The following is a 25295-nucleotide window of genomic DNA, read 5'->3' as shown; positions in this document are numbered from 1 at the left end:
GTGGGTACTTTGGACTTCATGGTGTTGTTGCTCCCAATGTTCTTTTAGACAACCTCTGAGGCCGTCACAGAGCAGCTGTATTTGTACTGACATTATATTACACACAGGTGCACTCTATTTAGTCATTAGCACTCATCAGGCAATGTCTATGGGCAACTGACTGCACTCAGACCAAATGGGGCTGAATAATTACGCACACCCCACTTTGCAGGGTTTTTTTTTTTTTTAAATGTTTGGAATCATGTATGATTTTCGTTCCACTTGTCACGTGTACACCACTTTGTATTGGTCTTTCACGTGGAATTCCAGTAAAATGGATTCATGTTTGTGGCAGTAATATGACAAAATGTGGAAAAATTCAAGGGGGCCGAATACTTTTGCAAGCCACTGTACCTGGGGCTTCTACAAGCCCCATGCAGCCATCCTGTGCCCTCCTAGTCACTCACTGCTGCTCCAGTCCCCGCCGCCAGCTAGATTCATTTTTGCCGACCTCGGGGTCATTGGGCCGCATTGCATACATTTTTACGCATTCCCGCTGGTGCAGGAACAGTAACACATACATTTTCACGCGTTAATGCAATGCGTGAAAATGTGCGTAATGCGGCCCGCCGACCCCAAGGTCGGCAAAAACAAAACTTGCTGGCCGCGGAAGACTGGAGCAGCAGTGAGTGACTAGGAGGGCACAGGATGGCTGCATGGGGCTGGTAGAATCCCCAGGTAAGTGAAACACTTTTTTTTTTTTTGGCTGATAATTCCTCTAAAGTAATTTTTTTTATAACATGATCAAAAGCTTCCGTTTATAAACTCACAGTACTGCTGGGAAAAAATCATTTGAAATAAATAAATTACTGCTGTGTGTTGAAATCAACATTCAGCAGAAAGTACAGAAAGTGAAATGTATAGAGCATTTGTTTCTCAGAATCCATTTGTTCAGTGCCACCGAAATTGGTGTTCACTAGCAGTAGTCCCTCAAGTAGAAAGAAAACTGCTAAATCTGCATAGAACAACTAAAGTCAACAAGAATAAAAACAAAACAAGTGTAAAAAAGAAAGAAAAAAATAATTGTTGATTTGTAAGATCAAGTTTCATGCTGGAGAATAATTTAATACATGCTTAGGATTATCAAAAAAATAAAATCACTTGTCCATACTAAAGTAATGTACCAGAAAGTAAAGTTACAAAAAATGATTCAACATGATTATTTGATCCAACACAACATTTGTGTAATAAAGAGGGTGTGATTGGCAGGTGATTTTATTCATCGTTTCTGTATAAAATATTGCACATCAATTATAGAAATATCATCCCTCTAACAACAGGTCACCATGAAGCAGTGAAGTGACAAGCATGCAGGTGCAAGTGAAATTTGGTTAGCCCTAAAATTAGTGCACTGTGTTAGTAGTTTTAGTTCACTTATTATATAGGATACCTCTTGTATTTTTTCTTCTTGGCTGTTCTTCTGAATTTGAAGCTCGTCAATCTTCACCACCAGCTCCTCTTTTTCACCCAGCAATGACTGGTACTGGTTTTTTAACTGCTCAGACAGATTTGACACTTCTTGGTTGTTTTTGGTTAATACAGCCACTTGTTCTTGCAAGATGTCACACTCCTTCATGGCCGCTTCCTTTTCTTGTAAAATAAGTGAATGTGTGCTTTCCAGATCTTCTTGTGTAGATACCATGAGGGACCGGTCTTGATGCAGCTTTTCCATCTCCTTTGCTGTGACTTCATGCTGACAGCGTAGATCGTCCAACTGCTTGCAAACACCATCATATAAATTCTCTAAGTCCACCTTTGATTTGGTTAGGGAAACAAAATCCTGATCAAGGTTTTCTAAGCGGTGTAAAAGGTTTTTGCTTTCGAGTTCTAAGCATTCTCTTTCCTGGGTAACTGTATGAAGGAGGTTCTCTGAATTCTGTTTCTGCTCAACAAGTCTGTCATATTTACATTGTAGTTCTTTATTCTGAAGACCTTGTTCTTCCTTCACAACCTCTAAAGATTTCTTAAGTTCTCTACATTTTAGTTCTAGACAATCGGTTTCATTTTTTAATGTCTCTCTCTCTTCAACTACCCTCTGCTCAAACATTTTAAAAGCTACATCAAGTCCATCGTATTTTTCATGCAAGCTTTCCTGCTCTTTAGTCAACATGTCCTTGTCTAGACAGCATTTAGTATACTCCTCCAGCAATGACTGTTTTGCCGCTAAATTGTTATTATGCTCCAATTCTAGTGATGCTTTCTCACTCTTGGTCTTTTCCAGCAACAATGAAAGACCTTCATTAGTTTTGGTCAATTCTTCGACATGCTTCTTTGATTCTGCTATATTGCCATTTAGCAAGTCAATCTCTGCCAGCAGATTGCTTTTCTGTTGTGACAATTGAAGGTTTAAAGACTCAGAAGAATCCAGTTTGACTTTATTGCAAGCAAGTTCATCAACAGTCAACTGCTGTTTATGCTGAAGTTCTACATTAAGTTCCTTGAAAGTGTTTCTCTCGTCTGACAAAGTCAAAAGTTTATTTTCCAAGTTTGATATCTGAAGCGACATAACGTCTTTTGTGTTGTTTAGGTTGTTAATCTCATCCTTCAGTTTATCTTGGGCAAGCTGTGCATCCTCAGTACATTTAAAGCATTTAGCCACCAACTCCTTATTTTCCTTTACCAGACTATCTACTTCAGCAAGCAACTTCCTCTCAGAGGAAAGCAATGTCTCCTTTTCTTGTAGAAGTTGAACACGTTCAGAATCTGATGTACTAGTACTCGTCTTAATTTCGTCCAGCAGCTTTGTAAGACTTTCATTTGTGATCTTCAGTTCTTGGTTATCTTTTCGCTTCTGTTCAAGCTCTTTCTTAACAGCTTCCACTTCGGCTGTTAATTCTTGACCATTTACAAGCAGCTTATCTTTTTCTTGGAGCAAATCAGAAACTCTTCGGTTCAGCTCTTCTTTCTTTAAGACAAATTCTTCCTTTTCATTGGTTAGGCAGGTATTTGTCTTTAATAACTCGTCAAGTTCTGTGGTTAATGCTGACAAACTGGTCTCAAGTTCCAGCTTTTTCGCTAGAATCTGATCCTTTCCTGTTTTAAGGGCAGCTATTTCACTTGTCAGTTCTGTGTGCTTTTTCTCCATTTCTTCTTTATACGATTCAAGCTTCTGATTGAGGTCCTGCTTTTCCTTGATAAGTGAATTCCTTTCAATAATTATGCCATTTTGATACTCCTCCAGCCTCTGCTTTTCCCCTTCAAACACTGTGCAGCCTTGTAGCAGTTCATCCTTTTTCCTCTCGAGTTCCAGATTTTCTTGGACTGTTTTTTCCAGTTGTGCTTTAACGTCATTCAATTCCAGTTCTATAGAACTATGTAGACATGCAAATTGTGCTTTTTCTTTAAGCATATTTTCTATTTCTGCATTAAGATTATTTTGTTTGCCCAAAAGATTTTCTCTTTCAGACTTGAAATCTGTAATAGTTTTGTTCATTTCATCTTTTTCTGCAGTAATAGCAGCTATCTTGGTATCCAGATCCAAACTCTTCTCTGCAGTTAGTGTCTTCTCGGCTTCTAGCTCTTGTATTTGTTTCTCCAGAGCATTCTGCTTATTCATAAGTCCTTCATTTGTGTCCTGTAGCTTTTCAATAACTTCATCTTTTTCCTTGGCAAATACGATTTTCTCTTTATTGAGCTTGTCCTGATTCTCCTGCATTTCCCTATATTTGTTTTCAAGTTCCATGTAATCTTCAAATAGCACATCTTTGGTCTTCTGCAGTTCCTTCATGTTCGTATCCATTGTGGTGATTGAAGATTGTAATCTTTCAGAGTCCAAAATAAACTTATTGAGCTCCTGTTTAGCATTATCCAAATCAGCTATCAATTTTTCTTTGTCAGATCCTAAAGTTTCAGAGACGCTACTTAATTCGTTGTATTTTCTTTCAAGCTCTTGCTTCTCACTTATGATGGTGTCTTTTGCAGCTTTAAGTTCTTCATTAAGTGACAGTAGCTCACGTTGTTCTTGTTGAAGCCCATTTACACAAGACTCAAAGTCTACAATCTTGGACAAAAGAGATTTTTTTTCTAGTTTTAGAGCATCTGCCTCTTGGGCAAGTAAGTCTTTTTCCACTTTCAAAACCCTCATCTCTTCTGTTTTGGAGTCTAACACACAGGTTAAAGACTAAAAGAATAAAGTTGGGAAGAAGGAAAAAAATGAAATCAAGCAAGCTAGTGAAAACATAAAGCAAGTAGAGACTTAAGCAATATGTATAAACTGACACACTTGATGCTGAATCTTAAAAACTAGTAATTTTTACTACTGCATGCAATTTCTTAAAGAATTTCAGGACATCTGCACTTAGAGGCTATTTACAGCTTTACGTCACAAACTACATGGCTTCTTTGGCTTAATGGGAATGTCCGAGCTCATAAAGAAAAAATATACTTACCCGGGGCTTCCTCTAGCCTCCTGCAGCTGACATGTCCTACGCTGCAGCTCCACTCTCAACCACCGGCCCATGGTCCCTGCCGGTGCAGAGGTCGACCTCTACTGTGCGAGTGCTGCTGTCAATCAAGTCCACATTGTCCGGAGTGTACTGTGCCTGCGCAGTACACTCCGGACAATATGGACTTGATTGACAGTGGCACTCGCGCAGGCGCAGTAGAGGACGATCTCGTTAGGCCTCCAGTGGCTGAGAGTGAAGTGTGACATGTCGGATGCAAGGGGCTGGAGGAAGCACCGGGTAAATAGATTTTTGTATTCATTTTTTTATGAGCACAGATATTCGCTTTAAAGAGAACTGGACGTAAGTGGAATATGGAGGGCGACACATTTAATTTATTTTAATAAATTCTTTTTCTAATTTGAGCTCAATCGCAGGCACCCAAATTAGTTACTGAGCACCACTATACCCGTAATTCACATTACTGCCTATGGCGACACCCAAATCATTGGAGCATCTCTGCACCAAAATTTGCAATCTTGACTCATAAAGGGTTCACATTTATGTCCTCAGAAAAATCACTGGGATGAATTCTCGGGAAAAATGTACAGAATAGTCCCTTTAACCTAACTATTGTTGGATACTTGTTTTAAAGTAATCTTTACACTAAAGCTTTAGCAGGGAAACACTCCACAAATATAGGCCATTAAAAAGAGGTCTAATTTAACATAGGGATAATGGTGAAGTACTCTGAAAGCGTATTTGTCAGTTTGAAACAAAAATAACCTATTAGTTTAGTCACCCATGCCCAGGTCCACCAAAAGGTTACTGTACAGTATGGAGAATTAAAACATCAGTATATTCCCCAGATTAACAGTTAAAACACAATTCAGTGCAGAAGAACTCTGTCTCAGAGATGGTCAATGACATGCTAATTTAATGTTAATTTACTGTGGACCAAAAATGGACCAATTAAGTGTAGAAGTTGAGGATTTTAAATGGTCCTAAGCAAAGCTGCATCAAATTAACATAACTTTGGCATAAATTCAATTATCTAATTGACCAGCTCTACTCTTCTAGAGCCAAAATGACATTTGTAGAACTTAACAAGAATTTGGGAGTTTAGATGTCCTGAATTCAAACCATACAAGTAATAGAAAACTGAATTGTTGTAGAATGTTAAGAATAAAAATATAATCAAAATGTGTGTCAGTTCATACATGCACTATTATAAAGCAATGCCAAAATAAAACAGCATAAATAAAGCACCCACAAGACTGAAAAAAACAAAATCAAAAACAAATATTACAAATCATGTTATGAAAATGAATAGACACAAATGTTAACTCCGCCTAAAAAAAACAAAACGTAATATATTTGCCGTGAACATGCTATCAAAGACGTGGAGCGCTGCTAAAACCCTCACCAAATTTAACAACATTAGTGACTATCAAAAGCTGAGCTTTTGGATCTAAGCATGAACACATACTAAAGGTTGTTTTGGCCTCTGTCCACGCCGGGATAAAACAGTGTTTGTGACTTTAACCACTTCAGCCCGAGAGCAATTTTCACATATAGGCGCTGCTCCCATTCATTTGCCAATAACTTTATTACTCCTTATCACAACTAAATGATCTATATATTGTTTTTTTCAGGACAAATTCGGCTTTCAGTGTGTGTTCATTTTGTTTAGTAATCACCTTATTTTCTATGCATTTTAAAGGGAAAATAAGGGAAAAAGATGAAAAAAAACAATCTATTTCTCCATTTACATCCATTATAGCTCTAAATTAAACAGTGCTGACTATAAGTTAAACCCACTAATTTTATTTGCTCATCCATCCTGGTTATTGCAACATTTAGATTATGTTCCTAGCACAATGTATGGAGAGAATATTGTATTTGGAAATAAAGGTGTCTTTTTTCTGTTTTGTGTTTTTGCTTTCTCATTGTACACTACGGATGATTACAAGGCCTTATTTTGAAAAATAATAGTAATATACCATTATGGCATACATATTTAAAAAGCCAGGTTCCTAAGGTAACAATATATGTTGTTTCTTTCATATTCTGTCACTTTGTTTTCATTTTACAAGTCTTTTATTTTGGTACAGAATATGCAAAAATGTAATTTCTTTTGATTCAGTTTGTGACTAAAAAAAAAATACAGGAGACATGCGCCTCAACCCTGAAACTCTCTAAACTCGATTCCACTACTTATCACGGTTAAAATCATACCACATATGTCTCTTGTAGTGTTGCTAAAAACTTTCCCAAGTTTGATCATAATTCTGAAAATGACTTTTTATGTTTGACTGAGTTTTCCCCTACCTATTTTTCATGTGACGTGGTTCACAGGTTTTAGACACACCAAAATGGATTCCACAACTCGTCACGGTTACAATGATACCAGATGTGCCTCATTTAGTAGCAAACTGGTGGTGCACTATTCACAACAACACTGGACAAATATATTTGTCCAGTTGGGCTTAAGTGGTTAATGTCGCAATCCCCCGCATGCATCCTCACTCCTGCTGATGTCGCCGGGAGCTTTCTACGCAGAAAACTCCCAGCGACGTCAGCAGGAGCGAGGACGCACGTGGCCAGGGCCGCGCAGGCGCAGTGGTTTGCGACATTAAAGTCGCAAATACCGGAAGCGAGCCGTGGCGGGAGACCATTTTGTCCCAGCGGGGGCACAGGAAGTCTGCGGGTGGGCTGGTAGAAGCCCCAGGTAAGTTAAACTCATTTTCTTTCATTATAGTATTCCTTTAAAAGGGCCCCGTCAGACCAGTGATTACCTGGCAAAGTTAAGATAATGTCAATGCAGTGGTAAAGGCTGCCATTGCTCATCTTACAAAAATGATGCTAGTTTTAGGACATGCACATCACTGTGCGTGATGCTGCAAATATGCACAGAAGCTACCAGCGCTGGACAGTAACCCCAGCTGTGTAAAGTAACATTTTCTCTATAGCAGAGTAAATACAAGTCTGAAATTGATCTGGACTGGTAGCAGAGCAATTCTGTAGGAAGGAATGGCAAGGTTAAATCTCTGCTGAACAAGCGTCTAGTCCTACTGAAACTAAAGCATTGGCACCTCTTCTATTTTTAGTGACTCTTGCTGCATACCGGCTGCCACAGACAAAAATTAGAGGTATTTTATGAAGTGTGTGTAGCGTAATTATTGTGTCTGACTGCGTGATTAGATGGTCACTAGATTAGAAAAGATTAGGCCTCTTCCCTGCCTACCAAAGGGAATTTGCTGTTAATTAGGTTGCGGGAGGAAAGTTCTTTTTATAGGGCAACAAAAGTCAAACCTCTTCAATAATTTCAGCACCAAGCTTTTAAAAGGATAAGAATACCTTTTTAGTGTTACTAACCATAATCTACAAACTGAGTGCTGTACCTGAATATAATCATTCCTTAGATTTGTCACCACTAATAAAAAGCATACAGAAGTAACAGAGGTGCCAACAGGATAAAATATCATACATTTAAAACAAAATAAGATGGGGGGTAAGGGTGGACTTACCTCCCCAGGACAAACACAACGATTCTATATGATCAAAAATTTTAATTCTTACTCCAAAAATATGCACCACGTTTCACGGGTCTCAAGCCAGCTTCCTCAGGCAAAAATACAACAGGAGTAAATTAGAAGTGTGTGTATAAAGCACAGCGCCTCTGTGGAAAGCGGGCTTGAGACCTGTAGAACGCGGTGGATATTTTTTAAGAATTAAAATTTTTGATCATACAGAATCGTTGTGTTTGTCCTGGGGAGGCAAGTCCACCCTTACCCCCTCATCTTATTTTGTTTTAAATGTATGATATTTTATCCTGTTGGCGCCTCTGTTACTCCTGTACGCTTTTTTGATCCCCCTGGTGGATGGGTGTGCACACCCTTGTTTCATTCTACGGAGAGCGACTTCTTAACCTGAGTGGGGACAGGTCTAATATCCCTTCATGTGCATATAGTGGTTGCCTGAACTCTGAAAACCCACACTTGTGAGTATATTTCAATTTGCTGCTACAATTTATCCACCATCATCAATAATACACTATTGAGGGGTCTCAATTTTGTTTTTCTTGTTTTCCACTAATAAAAACCAGTTTAGATATAAAAAATACCAGGCTATTGTTTAAGGTAAACTGCCTTGGTTAACATTTTAGTAACAAAAATAAGTTTCACCTAAAATAAACTGCAATATTAGCAAAGCATTGAGTCAAACAACTATTTATTGTAATTGGTTTTCTGAACAGCTAAAGATGAGGCACAAAAACGAAACATCACAGCAGCTGGTTCCTGTGTTAGAGTTCACCTCAGCTAGAGCAGTGTGACTGTGAAGCTCAGCTTTGTGGAAGACAGAAGGTAAGTAACTGAAAAAAAGGAGAATTGCAGCATGTAGTTGCTGAGGAGTGCAGAAAATACAGCTTTTGCAGTGGACAGAAATATAACACTTTATACACTGGTGTTATTTTATTGCTATGTATGGCAGTGGCCTGATGTCGATGGGCAGGTTTTTCAGCCAGCTGGAGTTATTTCCTCTTTTGTGTCTTCTAGTGGGAGGAGTGGTAGAAATGAAATGCCATTATGTCTGATTTTTTTTTTTTATTTGTATTGACAGCCTAAATGATGTAATTCGCTCAAAAGGAGGATTAAGCCGTTGCAGGTTTTCTTCATTTTTTTCCCAAGGTAAACTTATTTATGTTTTCATGTAACCTCCGACATACATGTATAATATAGATCACATTTTTAAGGAAAAACAGTAAAACAACAATTCTGAAAAAAGAAATTTTTCTTGATTTTGACTAGAAAAGAACATTTAAAATGAGATTCTGTCATGGAGATGATATGTATATGTCATCAAGTTAATCAAAGCATATGTGATAAGACAAAGCTGCTAATTCTTCGAAGAAATTCTAAAATGTCCTGAAAACATTTTGTTGGTACCCTTAGAAAAGATGGAACATAACTGGATTAGAGTGAATTTATTTAAAGTAGCTATTTCCTTAAATTGTGATGAAACATCTCCAAACAGGCAGTCATTCAGCCTATTTAAAAGGAGAAAACTCAGTTTTTCAGTATTGCGTGTTCAACGCCCAATACAGACCAGAGAATGTAAAGAAGAGTTGCTTGAGAAGATCAAAGAAAATTTAGACTACCACGTAAATGGCAAAGATCATCGCCATGCAGCCTGATATAACTATGACAAAAGTTACAAATATAAACAAGCTTAAAGAAAACCTGAACTGAAAATTAAAAGTCAAAATAAGCATACACAAGTCATACGTACCTTCCATGAAGTCTACTCCTCAGTGCCTTTCTCCTGTCCCGCATCCTGTTTGTTCACTGTGATCAAGGGAATTTTTCGTCCTCCATTTTGAAAATGGTCATTACCCATAACAGCTTTCTGGTCAGCACACAGTTAAACAATAACATCGCCCACTTGAGCCATAGGGAAACATGGACCTTACCTGGTACATCAGTTTTCCTCTCAGCTATAACTGACAGCAACTGATATTTTATTGACAGCAACTGATATTTTATTGACAGCAACTGATATATTTCAGATCTGACAAAATATTGTCAGAACTGAAAGGGATTATTGTCAGAAGAAAATGGTGAGCTTTTGAAAGGAACTGATGGCAAGGTAACTATGTAATGTTCATTTGAATTTACCTCATGTGTTTATTTTAAATATTTTTACTCAGTACAGGTTCTCTTTAAGGTCTATGAGACTGTAGCCAAACTCCATATACATGGAAGAATAGTGAGAATGGTAGAAAAAAATGTCAAGGATAACTTCTAAAGAGATACAAGCTGAACTATAAAGGTCAAGGTCCATCAGTGTCTGATCAGACCATCTGTGGATTTTTGAGTGCTAGTTTGTATAATGGAAGAAGACTCACGAGAGGACGCAAGGAAAAGACAACTGAAATTTACTAAAATGTCTACTAAAAAGCCAACTGAATGTCCTTTTGCAAGAGGATACAAAAGTGCAAATTTTGGCAAGTCCCATGAACTCTCACAAAAGTTCACAAAAGAAAAAAAAGAACACTATACCTACTGTGAAACACGGAGGAGACTTGGTTCTGTTTTGTGGAAGCTTTACAGTACCTGGCATGGGCTCCCTTGAGTGAATGTAGTGAACAATTAAGTCAAGAGAAGATTTAATTGTAGAAGAGAAAATACAGCCCAGTGCCATAAAGCTCTTCACTAATCAAAGGTCATTCATCCTCTAACAGATCACTGACCAAAAACTCAAAGCTCAGTGCACCTTAGAATAACTAAAAACAAAACACTGTACTATTCTGAAGTTGTATTCTATAAGCCTGGGATTTGAATCTTATTGAATAGTTTTATAAGGACTTAAAATATTCAGCCTAAGGAAGACACTTTATTGCAGATTGCTCATAAAGAGCAGGATAGACTACCTCCTGGCAAGTGCAGAAATTTCAGTGAGAGCTACAGGGATTTACTGTTGGCGGTGATGGTTTCTAAAGGTTGTGTAGCAAATTATGGGTCATAACTGTCCATATCATTTTAATTTGTGTTATTTAAAATATTCTGATGGATCAAAACGCTTTGACAAAGATTTTTGTAAAATACAGAATAAATGAGGGTTGCCTACTCTGTCAGTTTCAAGTAATTTCAGAGTATTTGTGTGTTTTTGGTGTACACACACACAGATTATCAAATTAGAAAGTGGTGGTAAGAAGGTGGGAATATAAGGGGTTAAAAGTTACAAAAGTGAAAAGGGGGTTGGAAATTAGGAATGTGTTGTGACACACGATTGGAACACTGCCATTGACATCGGATGAGTAATAAATAGGGCTGCTGCAGAGAACACAATGAAAGGTGAGAACTGTTAGGCACTGATTAGGAGGGTTACACAGTAGGCAGAGGTTAGCTTTGGATGTTAAAGTTACGAATTTAAGGTTAGGCATCAAGAAAAAGTTTTAAATGGATGTGGGTGATGTAGGGTTAGGCAGGTAAAAAGAGGCAAATGCTAAATGGAGGTTTGACATCAAAGGTTTAACTTAGGCAACTGCTGCTCAACAGCGGTATTTTTTCTTTTTGGCCATGGCAAAATATTTGGTTATGTAAAGTTATCCTACAGAATTATGTAAAATGTGTATTTTAGGATGTCCAACATAAAAAAATACTAGAAAAGCACCAACATTTTAAACAGGGAGGGTCATATTTAATGCATCTTTGCATCCTGAAATATTTGCGAGCTTAAGATTAGTTATGCACATTTAAAGAGTACCTGCTCTGACATGTGAAATACTAAGCCTACATATAACTAGGCTAACATATAACTAGGCTCTGTACCTTTTTTCTCAAATTTATGGATTAAAGAGGTACTCCAGTGAAAATAATGTAATAAAAAAGTGCTTCATTTTTACAATAATTATGTATAAATGATTTAGTCAGTGTTTGCCCATTGTAAATTCTCCAAATCTCTGATTTACATTCTGACATTTATTACATGGTGACATTTTTACTGTTGGCAGGTGATGTAGCTGCTGCATGCTTTTTTGGCAGTTGGAAACAGCTGTAAACAGCTATTTCCCACAATGCAGCAAGGTTCACAGACAGGAAACTGCCAAGAGTACGTACTTTTCTTGTATTCTTGTGGGAGGGGTTTCACCAGAATATCAGCCATACAGCGTCCCCTGATTGTCTGTTTGTGAAAAGGAATAGATTTCCCATGTAAAAGGTGGTATCAGCTACTGATTGGGATAAAGTTCAATTCTTGGTCAGAGTTTCTCTTTAAAGGGAACCTGTACTGAGTAAAATTATTTAAAATAAACACATGATTTAGCTGCAAATGAATATTACATACTCCCTCGCCATCAGTTCCTCTCAGAAGCTCACCATTTTCTTCTTACAGTGATCCCTTCCAATTCTGACAATATTTTGTTTTATTTTTTATTTTCAGTTCAGGTTCTCTTTAAGAATCCAGGAGTGTAACTGACACCAGAACTTCAGTTAGATCTGAGTTGGAATATAGCGTACCTCTCACTAATTACATGCCACACAAAAACGTTTGTATGGCAGAGAAAACGGTTGTATGGAATAGATATAAAGTTCAACTGTTCAAGCTAGATAACACAAACTATCATTTGCCTGAGACAATAAAATTGTTAAACCTATGTTTTTAGATTTTAAACACAAAATAATACTGCGGGATTTTAGTATCTGAATTTCAGTTCAAGTTTGCATTAAAGGGGTTCTCTTGCATATATAAAAAAACAAAAATTGACACTTACCTGGGGCTTCAATCGGTCCCCTGCAACTGTCATGTCCCACACCGTCCTCCTGCGATCTTCCGTTCCCAGCCGCCAGCACCGGTCTAATTATTCATCTAACTAGACAAACAGAACTGCGGTGTGCTCGCTCCCGTGCGCGTCATCGGGAGCTTAATGCGCAGGTGCAGCACAAGAAAACGTTTCACTGCGCAGTAAGCTCCTGATGACGCACGGGGGAGCGAGCACGCGCACTGCCGCGCAGCCGCAGTTCTATTCGTCTACTTAGACTAATAATTAGACCGGAGCCGGCGGCGTGGAATCGAAGATTGCAGGAGGACAGCATGGGAAATGACAGCTGCAAGGGGCAGATAGAAGCCCCAGGTAAGTATCAGTTTTAGTTTTTTTATATATGCAAAAGAACCCCTTTAAGTTACAAAGCTATAAGATATAAATATAATATTTCACTTGCACATACAAGAAGAGCTCAAGAGGTATCAGAAAGTAAAATTGCAACAGGTTTTATGGTTCTGATCCAGTTCTAAAACATGCCGGAAGAAGAAACAAAGTTTTGAAAACCTGCAGAGAAATCTAGTACAGTTAGTCATTAAAGGTATCACCTAAACAACTTTTGTTGTTGTGTCTTTGGATTCTCTCCATGACTAATACGGGACCACACACAAACAGCTTTCATAATATAATTACCATTACTTGCAAGCTGACAAAGCTGTATGAGAAAACTGAAACAAACAAAGGAAAAACCATTTAGCATTCCCACAGCTAAAAAAAGAATACCTTGGCTTGCTCTGCCTGCTGTTGCAGGTCTTCCATCCGTTTGACCATATCACTCTGTGCAGCCTGGGCAGCTTTCCAGAGCTCTTCTTTGGCTTGCAGATTTTGTTTTAGCTCATCAATTGCTGCCTGATGCTGGGAAACTATATCTGCAATTGACTTTTCATGCGATGCTTGCATTTCTTTATTTTTATTTTGTACCTTTTCAACCATTGATTTCTGCAGGGGAAAAAACATAAAGGGATTTACAATAAATTGCAGAATTTGTGATCAGCTAGTCATTACCGTACAAGGTTTTATCCAATGGTAAGCTAGATATCTGTGTTTCCCGCCTGCTATCTTATTTTAAGAGGTTTATTCCAGTGAACTGTATTCTTCTAAGAGAATCTGAAGCCATTCTTAAAACAAACACAGATACTCGCCTACGGAGAGGAAAGGCTCTGGGTCCTATAGACCAGTGGTCCCCAACCTTTTTTGACCCAAGGACCGCTTCAGCATCAGGCAATTTTTCCAAGGACCGGGCGTATGCGGGGGGACGGGGCGCTTGTTCTACAGGCAGGGTCATTAAAAAGAAAGAAGTCCTGGCAACACCTGCCCTACCTAGCAACTATCTTCATCACCCTCAGCACTTTGGAAAAGAAGTCTTCGCACTGCACTGGGGCTTCTGCATAAGCTACCAGCAAAAGGTACATCTGGTGTGACAGGTAGTGAAGGGGGGTACTGCCTGGGCTTCCTTATTTACTGGCACAATCATTTCCTACCCTCATCAGCCTCCCCTCACTTTTACCCTTCTTTCCACCCAACAGCCCCTTTACCCTCCTCCAAACAGTCACTTCACCCTTTCCTCCTCCCTACACCCAGCTCACACTTCCCTCCTCCCCACACTCACTTTTACCCTTCCATTCTTCTTTCCACACTAGCTTCCAGCATCAGCTGCTCTCCTCTCTGCAGACTGTCACTGAACTCTGTGGTTGGCAAGAGACCAGAGGGTCCCAGTCATCCTTACTGCTGCCACCTGGTGCCCGTGCAGACAGAAAGCATGCTGCATTACAAATAACATACACTAGGTGGCAGCAGTAACAATGGCTGCAGACGGCTCTTTTCTATAGCTTCCAGCAAACTTCAGTGACACTTCTCTCTGCACTGTGATGACAGATTGAACGGCCCAGCTCAGCGCAGCCTGCGGCCTGGCAGTGGGACGCGGCCGAGGGGTTGAGGCTGGATCCCCCATCAGCAGTCCCTGACTGATGGGTCGGAGCTTTCTCACTTCCGCCGCTGTGGACGTAGGCATTGTAGACCCTTCCTGTTCCACCTACAATGCCTACGTTCCAGCGCTGGATCCCCTGTTAGTCTGCAACTGATGGGTCAGAGACTGCTTACTTCTGCAGCTGTGGGAGGCTTTGGTAATCTTCAGGAGCCCGAGTGCTCCCTAAGACGGCCGCTCCATATTGCAATCTCGAACAATTGCGCATGTGCAGTACGGAGCAGCCAGTCTTTGGGAGCACTCGGGCTCCCGAAGATTGCCAAAGCCTCCCACAGCGGCGGAAGTGAGAAAGCTCCGACCCATCAGTTGGGGACTGCTAATGGGGGATCCAACACTGAAACGTGGGCACCATAGGAGGAACGGGAAGGCTCTATAGGACCCAGGGCTTTCCCCTCTCTTTAGGTGACTTTTTTTTTCATAATGGCTTCCGATTCTCTTTAAGTGGAGAACTGAAATATGGGTGATTACTAACTTATTTGGTTTAGTACTCCATGTGAGAATAATTTAAAAATGATTTTAATAGGATTGCCTCCAAAAACAAATACTGAATTACCACAGTTACTCAACACAACTGCCTAGATTGCAACTGCTAAAATAATTCATCACTTAATTTTCAGTATGGTTTATTATGACCACCCATGATGGTGTGAGTCAATAGTTTTGTCTCTTGGAGAATCAGGATGATATTACCATTTGTCTTAAACATGGCCATCTCCACGGATACTTGGCTATTTTAGTAAATGTAGAGCAGAGAATGGCAAACATACATGTTAGTGGCTGTTATGGATAGCAGACAATTCTGTGACTTGTGTGTCAAATATATACTGAACAAAGTACAGAGAAATCATTCAGAAGGGAGTAATAAGTTACTGGCGATATTTGCACAAGCCAGACATCAAGTAGAGTTTTACAAAGCACACAGAACTATGCATGTCCTCTTACCAGGCCATCTATTTCAGAAGTCATTGCTTTTATAGCCAGCTGATGAGATTCCTGTGCTTCCTCAGAGCATCGCTTTGATTCAGATTTTAGCTTTTCAGTATCCTCTTGCAGCTGCTTTATTGTTTCTCTGGATTTTGAAAGTTCTGTTTGCAGATCTGCTAAACTCCTGTTATGTTTAAAAAAAAAAAAAGGAAAATTTGAGATCAGATTTAAGAAAGGATAAAGAAAAAAAAAACATAAAATAATGTAAACACATGGCTTTATAGTAGTACTACAGTAGCCTGTGCAGGTGCAGTATGCGCAACACTTTCGCTCGGCCGCCTACGCAGAAGTGCTAACCCATCGCTTTGTGGGTGGCCAGGGCGACATCGGGGGAGCACAGGAGCTGCAGCGAGTGACCCAGAAAACGCCCAAGGTAAGTAAAGATTGCTTTTCTATTTCACTTCAGGAGTCCTTTATGAAAGTTAAAGTGTACAAGAGGTGACATGATAAGTTTGACAGTGCCAAGCAAGCAAATAACTAAGCTGTGTTAACTATTTATTTTTCTACCTTGAAGAGTTAACCATTCAGGTATACAAGTGACAGTTTCACTCCAGTTAGGACCCAGTTGGATCATAGTGTAACCCTCACTGATAAGGAATAGAACTGCTTGTGAGTGCAGGGGATAGATACAAAAAGGTAATAAGTTTACCTTGGACACAGAGGATGTGAAAAACTGTATCAGTTGCGTTGCAAATTAATTCTATGTGCCTGTTCGCAGTACTGCATTGTAATGGATTGCGTTATTCTAACAACGATGCATGCAGGCATTTATTAAACAGCAAACAATGGACAGCGCTACTTTGGGCAGGCTACATCCATATGACTACCAGCATGCGTGTGCAAGGACTACTAGTAGACAAAGTACACGCCCTGCATTCAAATGAGATGCGCTTGACTACCACTGGAGAATGTTAGTTTCCATAATAGCTTGCATGCAAATTATCAAGTAATGTATATGCACAGCTTCAGTTTTGGGTACAAGGTGCGTTTGTTGTCTCGGGGGGCGGGCTCAGCGCATCTCTGTAAGTATATCTATTTATATCAATCAATCAAGTATATCAATCAATTCTTTTGAGTTTTATATTTTGAATTTTCAGTTCATGTCGCACCCAGGTTATGCATATGCATGCTTTCATTTTAGTTAGAACTAGGGCCCCTCCCAGCCGAGGATGACCTCATCATTGTGGGAGGGTCAAGTACTTGATCATTTGCATGCAAGCTATTATGGAAACTAGCATCCTCCAGTGGTAGTCAGGTGCATCTCATCTGAATGCTGGGTGTGTACTTTGTCTACTAATAGTGCTTGCACACTTCGTTCTGGTAGTCATATGGATGCAGTCTGCCCCAAGTAGCTCTGTCCATTGTTCGTTGCATACATAACCACTGTAAGGTTTTTTTTTTTGGCTAGCTGCTCCCATTTAATAGTTTTGATTCAATCAATCTGAGGCGGCCTGGTGATGCGCTGATCTACCTTCTTTTGACTTAGGCATTTATTAAAGTCTATGTACAGTGTCCATTGCAGTGCACACTCATAACATGTGCATTATGTAACGGACCACTGTGAATCCAGCTTAAACCTACTTTTTCAGCTTTTAATAGAAAATGAAACAGTGGGGTTAAAAAAAACCCTAATTTTCAAGAGAAGAAGGATAGATAAAATTGTTTATCTCATCAATTTATTTTCTAGGATTCCTTTCATAGTTTACATTTGCCTTTAAATTTAAAAAAAGCCCTAAGGAATTTGCATAGTACATTACCTTTCTCTAGCTTGGAGTTCTTCATTAAGCTTGGAAAGCTGAGTAGAGCTGTCTCCGGAAGACTGAATCATTTCTGAGATTTGATTTTCCAGGTTTGCCTTAGCCTTAAGCAAGGCCTGCTCCTTTTCTTCACCTTCTTTCACTTTCCTCTCTAGCACTAAACAAAAACACATGAAAATGTAAATCTATTCATGAACCTTCAGCAACTGGAAAAACAAACAAACATTCAAATCTTTGTCAAATCCAAAGAGTAATATGCCAGTTACAATGCCAAAAGAAAACCCTTACCAACACACTGGGGCTGCAACTCTTCTAGCCTCTTGGTGATTTCATTACACTGCTTTTCTTTTGCATTTAGTTTATCCATGGTTTCTACAGAAAGAAATAAGTAGTATTAAATAGGCACGACTGCTTAGCTAATACAGTCACTGCTTCACTACAAACTGAAGGCATAGAACTAAATGCCAAGTTAAAATAGAATAAGCGAAATGTATTATTGTTCAATAAATGTAAAATTCTGTTCAGACACACACTTCGTCCGGTCACACAGCACAGCCAGCACACTAATTTCTGCCTACAATTTTTCCTTCTTTCGCATTAGCTGGCAGCCGAATAACATCATTCCCTACCATTCACGTCGACCTGGAGGGGGAATACTAATTGATGCCGCCGGGACTTGTGCAGGAGCAGGTAAAGCTGTGTATCGGCTGTATCCTGTGCCCAAGTCTCCTGGTGGCGATTTCATAGGTACGCGCTGGGGATCACTGTGACATTTTTGCAAACGGTTTGGAAAACTATTTTGACAGACTAGGCATTTATAGGACATAGGGTAATAACCAGAGTTTAGTAAATTTCAATAGAAGGAGAGACAATTCCTGAAGTGAAACTAATACTTTCATGGCTACTTATTTTTTATGCACACATACCAAATATCTCAAATTTTAGGGGTCATCTGAAGCTCATACGGCAAACAAATGTTCACAAAAACTACTCATCACACTCTGCCTATTTTTACATTTTTTTTTGTAGATTCAAGACTGGAACAATGTATGAAATTAAATCCTGTTATTAGCCACCACAGATGCACAAAAGTGAGATTGTACATCTATCCAGTCCTCCTCAGGCTGTTATGACAATACCTCCCAGCAATTGCCTATTGTGCATTTCAAAAATCTAGGCATGCTCACCTTGCATAACTGCTTGGACCACCTTTGTTTCTTCAGTGGATGAATTTAATATCTTTTTCTAGAAGGAAAATAGCGGATTATCACTTGGAAAAAAATATACTGTAAAAATAAAAAATAAAAATTATACTGTGCATTGAAAAAAAAAAAAAAAAAAAAAAAAAGGAAAAACTATTAAACGGTACTTCTTTGATATATTGTGCAAAAACGATTAAACAGTACGGTATTTCTATGATATACTGTGGTAATTTAAACGGTATGCCTGTATTTGCGGTTTACTTCAATACAACCTTGTTTTCTTTGGTTAATAAAACAGTACTAGAACTATCACAGTTAATATATATATATAACTATAGTAAAGTACCATCGCCGAGTAGCTAAGTATCATTTAATTAAAGATGGTATTAATGGTAACCTTACCAAGTCCTCCATCTCTTTTTCATAGACTTCTCTGGCTTGATGCAAAGACAGTAAATTGCTCTCTAAGGTAGCAAACGTTTCATTACGCTCCACCAACTGTTTCTGCAACTCATTTGCCTAGCAGAAGTGAATGAATGGAATAAGCAACCAAACAATGAATGTAATAAAAGAAAAAAGAAAAAACTTAAAATACAACTAAAAAGAATATATATGCATGACATACAAAAATAGGCATAACAAAAATTAGATTTTGCTTGAAAGTGGACAGTATCGCACTGGCCTGTATCTAGGCTTTGCTTGCCTGGACTTTCTAGCAGCATAAAAGTTGACACTTTTCTTATGCAGAACACCACTTGGTAAATACCATCAGATTGTGGTTTCCAGCGCCAGCAACTTATGTAAATGACTTAAAGGACCAATGTCGCGAAAAATCTTAAAATATGTGTAAATCTATACAGATAAAAGTATGTTTTTTCCAATGTAAAATGAGCCATAAATTACTTTGCTCTGCTCAGTCATTCAAGCGAGGATGTGCGCGCATTAGTGCGCGCAATCCTCTGCAATCTCCGCCCCAGGATTTGACGCCAATTGGCATCAGGCAGACGTTAGGTGGTTAAGATATTTTAAGCATTCCTAAATCATCTCCCCAGGCAAAAATTATATTACTTTAGCAGCCATCGCCTTTTCTCAGAAGTCCTATAATAAGATGAAAACTATTCAGGAAACTCCCCCTACTTAAGGTCTATTGGTGAAGTAATACCTTTGAGTGAGACTGGGCAAGGCCAAGCTGTAGCTCACTAACCCCCCTCCTTTAAAATGTGGCATGGGGTGTGGCTGAGCTCCCACTCAGCCCCCTTATTATTATTTAGAATTTATATAGCGACAACATCTTCCACACTGTTGTACAGAGTCTCTTGTCTTGCCACATAACTGTCCCTCATGTTGGGTCAATGGATTAATGGAAAGGGGTGGTGCTGCCAGAGTGAGTGTGGGCTGAAATTTGAGAAGGCAAGCCACACCATCATTTAAAAACAAGGAGCACTGGTGGTCATGTGACTGTTAGGTATTTACATGCTTCTTTTACACTTAAATTCTGTTTTGCAAGATTATTGTGAGCTGTAAGAGTAAATATTGTTTTGTCTAGAAAAGAGTTTCTAAGGTCAAGTACAAAGGCTACCTGCAGACTTCATTTTACTTGGAAGAAATTATCATTCGTAATGGTCTTATCTAAAAATCCTAAGTGTGTAAAGATATCTCCCCGCATTGCTGGACTGGCCTCTAGCAATCCACCAGTACAGATCGCCCTTGCCTGACTACTATTGTTCAGGTCTTAGGAATGTTATGCGAGGTTCCCCACAACGGTGCTTGTTTCTAGAATGGCTACGAGAAGCGATCGCTAATGATCACTTTGGGCAAAAATCATATCAAGTGTATATAACGTTGCACTTTAAAAGCTATTTTGGGAAGATATTGAATGATGCAAAGGGAAAACAAAGTATTTAAACCTCTGCTTTTACTCTAATTAGGTATCTCAAAAAATTCTGCACAGATACCGGATACAGAAGCAAAATACAAATTTAAATAAATCAACATAATGATATGGTAAATCAAATGTTTTAACTGAGTGGTATGAGAAAATAAAATTCTTCAATAAAAAGCCAACGCAATTTTGAATGGTAATGTATGACATAAGCCTAACAGTTGGAAAATGTCATAACTGAAGAGGTTTTAAAAGAAGTCTATTTGAAAACTATGCTCAGATAACTCATGTTTGAATTTTCCAACATACAGTACACCTAAAACTATGACTTTTAGTACATCCTTCAGTTATCTTTTCTTACTGAAATTGCATTATTTCTGTTATCCATCTGTCAGCATAACTTCTCATTTTTTTAAAAATTTACCTTGTTCTGTAACCCAGCAATGACCGTTCCTCTAGTGAATTACCTTAGTTTCAGCATCATGAAGCTTATTTAAAGTGTCCTCCATTTCTATTAAGTGCTGTTCTTCTGCAGTATCCAGTTTAGACTGAAGAGATTCAAGTGAAGATTCTTTGTCTTCCTTAGATGACTGCAGTTTTGTCTTCAGAGCATCTATCTCCTTCAGACGTTCAGTTCGTTCAGCATCCTGTTTAGACCTGAGCTGCTCAATTTCTTTTTGATGTTCTAATTTGAGATTTTCTATGTGAGCCTTAAGTTCTATTAGGGCAGAGTTCTCTGTAAGAGAACCTTTACTGAATGAAAGGGTCAACTCCTCCATTGCTTGCTGATGCGAACTGATGGCAGAATCTAATTTCGATTTCCAAAGTTCTATCACATCTGCATTCTCTTTGTTTGCATGGCTGAGCTTTACTTTTAAACTCTCATTTTCTTTAGCTATCTTTTCTACAGAGGATTTTAGAGACACGACTTCTTTCTCATAACTATCCTGTGCTCTCTCGTGATTGCTTTTGAGGGACTGAAGCTCTTGCTCGTGTTTTTTGTTAAGTTCAGCAATTTTTTCTTGCAATGAGTTTATTTCTTGCAACACCAAAAGGGACGTGTCTACATCTGTGGTCGGTTTGCTACATTCTAAAAGTTTCTGACGCATCTCAGCTACTTCTTTTGTTTTCAGAACCAAGTCTTTTTCCAGCTCCATGATGCGAGATTTTTCAGAGACAGTTGCCACCTGAGATATCCATACATTTTAAAAGGGAAGAAAAACAAACATTCATTAAAAAATTAAAAACAAAAACACAACAGACAGAATTTATAAAATGAGGTAACTCCTTGAATATGTGGTCACAAAAAAAGGGATGATTTCAGAGAGGATAAAATCCCTCAGTAAGCCAATTTCTCAAATTTAAGAAGATCCGAGAGGACTAAAGTATACTCAGAACTGTCCTCAGAAGAGGGGAGTACTTTTTCCAGTGTGAATTCGTCTACAAGGTTTACCATGAAAAAAAGGTCATGATTGTTAAAGGTGGAACGGACATCTGATCCATGGCAGGAAATTTTGTAGCTTACAGTATGGGTGACTTATACAGTAGTTAGATGAAAAGAAGTGGTTCCTAGTGTCCACCTAAAGCAGAATAGTTAGTTTGGATTGACACATTCAGGGCTGCACAAATCCCAACAAACAGGAAGGCAGTGTAACCAAATACTTACAGTGACTGTCTACAGTTTATTATCTTTTCCTATTGGAAGCACATGTTCCTTGGCTCTTTAAATGTGGTTGCTGAATCCTAGACTGGACTTCTACAAAGACTCCTTTACTCAGGCCTTTATTGTTAAAGACCGACAACATTATAAAACAAAATTCAAACACCAAACCCTTTTATAAAATGGACAACAATTAAACTGGGCAAAATCTCCAAACCAAGAAGCCTGTGCATTTAGGAAAAACCCAACATCTATATTCTAATCTACATGCATACAAGTACAACACTTCCCAAACCCTTGCATCACATTTCAAACCATGCCAAAGATTAGTAAGGCTAAGAGCTTTACAAATACAGTTAAGCCTTCCCCTACGGTTATCAAATTCCAGGTTAATATTTCAACTAAGTTAAAAAATGTTTTTTACACTGCAGCAACTGACAAAAAGACTCGTTACTGAATGCCAAATATTAAGATTTACTCCAAAACAATACCACAATAAGAAAAAATATACTATGTTTTAAGCAAACCCAAAACACATCATATATCCTGCATACAACCAGTTGTAACGTAAAACCTTAAATACAACTACAGCAAATATAGATAACAAGGAAAATCTCAACAATGCCTTGTTTGAGAATGATGAAGTTAAGATGGTAAGCCCCCTTCAAATACATGCCAAGTTAGTGCCCAAACATTTACAGACAAACTAGCATGCAACACTTAAAATGCCAGCTTTAAACATACATCTTGAGCTAAAGAACGTTAGGAAAAACTTATATTAGTGCATTTCCTATCACCAAAAGCCAACATCACATCAGTTCCTTTACAGACAATACTTACTTTGACAATACCTGGCCTTGGTTTGGTCTGTAAACAACAAGAAATGTCAACATACAACTCGGATAAGGCTACAGATGTCAGCCCAGTATTAAATCCATTAGTGATTGTCCAAAATCTCTACTGCTCACCAAAACAAAGCTCATATCTGGTTCCTAAAATAAATTATTTCTACATTGATGCAAATAATCCCAGTATGCAAATAATGTCACTTGGGCATTTATAAGAGTTCATACAATTTCAATTAAAAAACAAAACCGAAACCTTTAAAGAAAAATGTATGGCAAATCTAAACTGAAGACAGTCAAAATGGAGATTTCAGTTCCTAATCTACATAACGTGTGTTGTTCATGACTGTAATCACAAGTACATGTAGTCCTAGGAGCAGAATGGCCATATCCCTGCTATTTCATCTTCAAACTGATTTCTATTGGTCTAATGGGCTAACTAAGCAATATACAGAATGTTGTTATTATTGGCCTAGGCAGGGGCTAGCATATCAAAGACTAGCCAGTGATCAATTAGCCAGCAGTTGCATATCAAGAACATTCTTAGCTCATCCCTGATTACTGTCAGATAAACAAAACTGGCTAACTAAACAGTAATCAGAGTAAAAAAGAGCAAGAGGTGGAAATCAATTCAAACCTTTGTTCTCTCTGTCATGTCAAGGACAGACCACCATCTGTGAGCAACTCTTCCCAAAGAAAGGAGGAATCCCAAATTTCAGTCATGTCACCAGTACAGGTATAAGAAAATGGCTGCTCTAATTTTGTTTCTTTTAGAATGCCTCTCATTTGTTAATTTGTTGCCATCTGTCACAAGAACAGAAAGGCGATAAAAATTTAATCAACATGACAAACAATTAAACTTGACATCAGTTATAGCCTGATGCAAATTTTTAATAAGTTCTGTATTGAGCCATGATTTAAAATTACCCTGAATGAAACCGAATATAATAAACTGAGCATGCAATAATATAGTGCATAATCAGACACTACCTTCAGTGACATTACTGTATTAAAAATGGGTCTTTTCATCTTCTCATTTCACCTGGTTACTTCTATAAGCTTCTGAGTCTATAGTAGTCCTGGGTCGCGATCCATTAGCTTCCGATTGGAGGAAGCTAGCGGAGGCAAGGAGCGGTGGGGGGAGCCATGTAATGGAGGAGACATTAACAAGCTGCAGGTAAACAGAAGGCTAGCAACAAGCAGAATGTCGCTAGCCTGGCGCTGTTTTCAGGGGGGACAGCAGAGGCCGGGGGGGGGGGGGGGAGGGGGGGGGCTGGCGGCGGCAGCAGTAGGACACAGATGCATGTCATTGTGCACAGAACATGCCTCTGTGTCCCATTAAGATTTTAAAAATCTGCCTTGGGTTCTCTTTAATCTACAGTGTGAACAAGGCAGCACATTCCATCTCAAAGCAATGTTTCATTGGGACAAATCTGTTATGGCACAAGCACAAGAAAAGTAAAAAAAAAAAAAAAAAGTTGAGTTATCTATGTAAAAGAGCTTCTCTGAGCTATTCAACAACTTGGTTAACTCAATCCTGTTTTCTAAAGAGCTTAACCTCCCTAGCGTTCTAGACAAGCTGAGCTCCTCCAGTCACGCCAGAGTGCGCCGCTCAGGCCCTGGTGGGCCGATTTGAATATTTTTTTTTTTGAAACACGCAGCTAGCACTTTGCTACTTTGCACAGTGCCAGGCAGCGCTGAGGGGTGGATCGGGACTCCCCATGACGTCATTAAGTTCGTCGCCATGGCGATGGGGAAAGCCCTGAAGGAAATCCCGCTGGCTAGCTACAGGATTAAAAAAAAACAATTAGGTGTAAAAAACCATGCGCAGCCGTGCGGCTGCGCATAATCAAAACGCCAGGGAGGTTAAACAGCCAAGAAACCGTAAAAGACAGCTTGAAATAAGGTTTTACTCCCAGAAAGTTCACAGGGTCAATATTCTGCTTTGTTTTACAGCTTAAAGTACAGAATGTGGATTCTAAAATGCAACTGTGAAAGTCTGATGCAGTGTTATTAATAAAGCTATATAACTGAAAATAAAAATGGGACGCTTTTCTTTGCTACTAATGTGCTATTAATTATCCTTAGTACACATACAATTCATTATCTCATAAGTTTATTTTCGCTTCAGATTTGCTTTAAAGGGATACTGTAGGGGGGGGGGGGGTCGGGGGAAAATGAGTTGAAGTTACCCGGGGCTTCTAATGGCCCCCCACAGACATCCTGTGCCCGCGCAG

At 38.9% G+C, this 25295-nt stretch overlaps 1 protein-coding gene across 6 annotated transcripts in view; it reads right to left on the bottom strand.

The window, feature by feature from the left end:
- Positions 1-25295, bottom strand: part of CLIP1 (CAP-Gly domain containing linker protein 1) — a 156249-nt gene that overhangs the window by 49085 nt on the left and 81869 nt on the right. For 4 of the 6 annotated variants that reach the window (XM_068244706.1, XM_068244714.1, XM_068244732.1 and 1 more), the window contains 8 exons: positions 21021-21740; positions 19074-19190; positions 18657-18714; positions 17758-17841; positions 17470-17626; positions 15671-15836; positions 13468-13683; positions 1430-4159 (listed from right to left, as the gene is read on the bottom strand). In XM_068244706.1, coding sequence (XP_068100807.1) covers positions 1430-4159; positions 13468-13683; positions 15671-15836; positions 17470-17626; positions 17758-17841; positions 18657-18714; positions 19074-19190; positions 21021-21740 — 4248 coding nt within the window. Of the gene's footprint in view, positions 1-1429; positions 4160-13467; positions 13684-15670; positions 15837-17469; positions 17627-17757; positions 17842-18656; positions 18715-19073; positions 19191-21020; positions 21741-23053; positions 23081-25295 lie in introns of all 6 variants that reach the window. The other 2 variants (XM_068244723.1, XM_068244742.1) reach the window with 2 other exon arrangements.

Source organism: Hyperolius riggenbachi, chromosome 1 (assembly GCF_040937935.1).
Source record: "Hyperolius riggenbachi isolate aHypRig1 chromosome 1, aHypRig1.pri, whole genome shotgun sequence".
Lineage (NCBI taxonomy): Eukaryota > Metazoa > Chordata > Amphibia > Anura > Hyperoliidae > Hyperolius > Hyperolius riggenbachi.
Note: the sequence above shows the minus strand (reverse complement) of the source record. Positions and strands in the feature narration are given on the sequence as shown.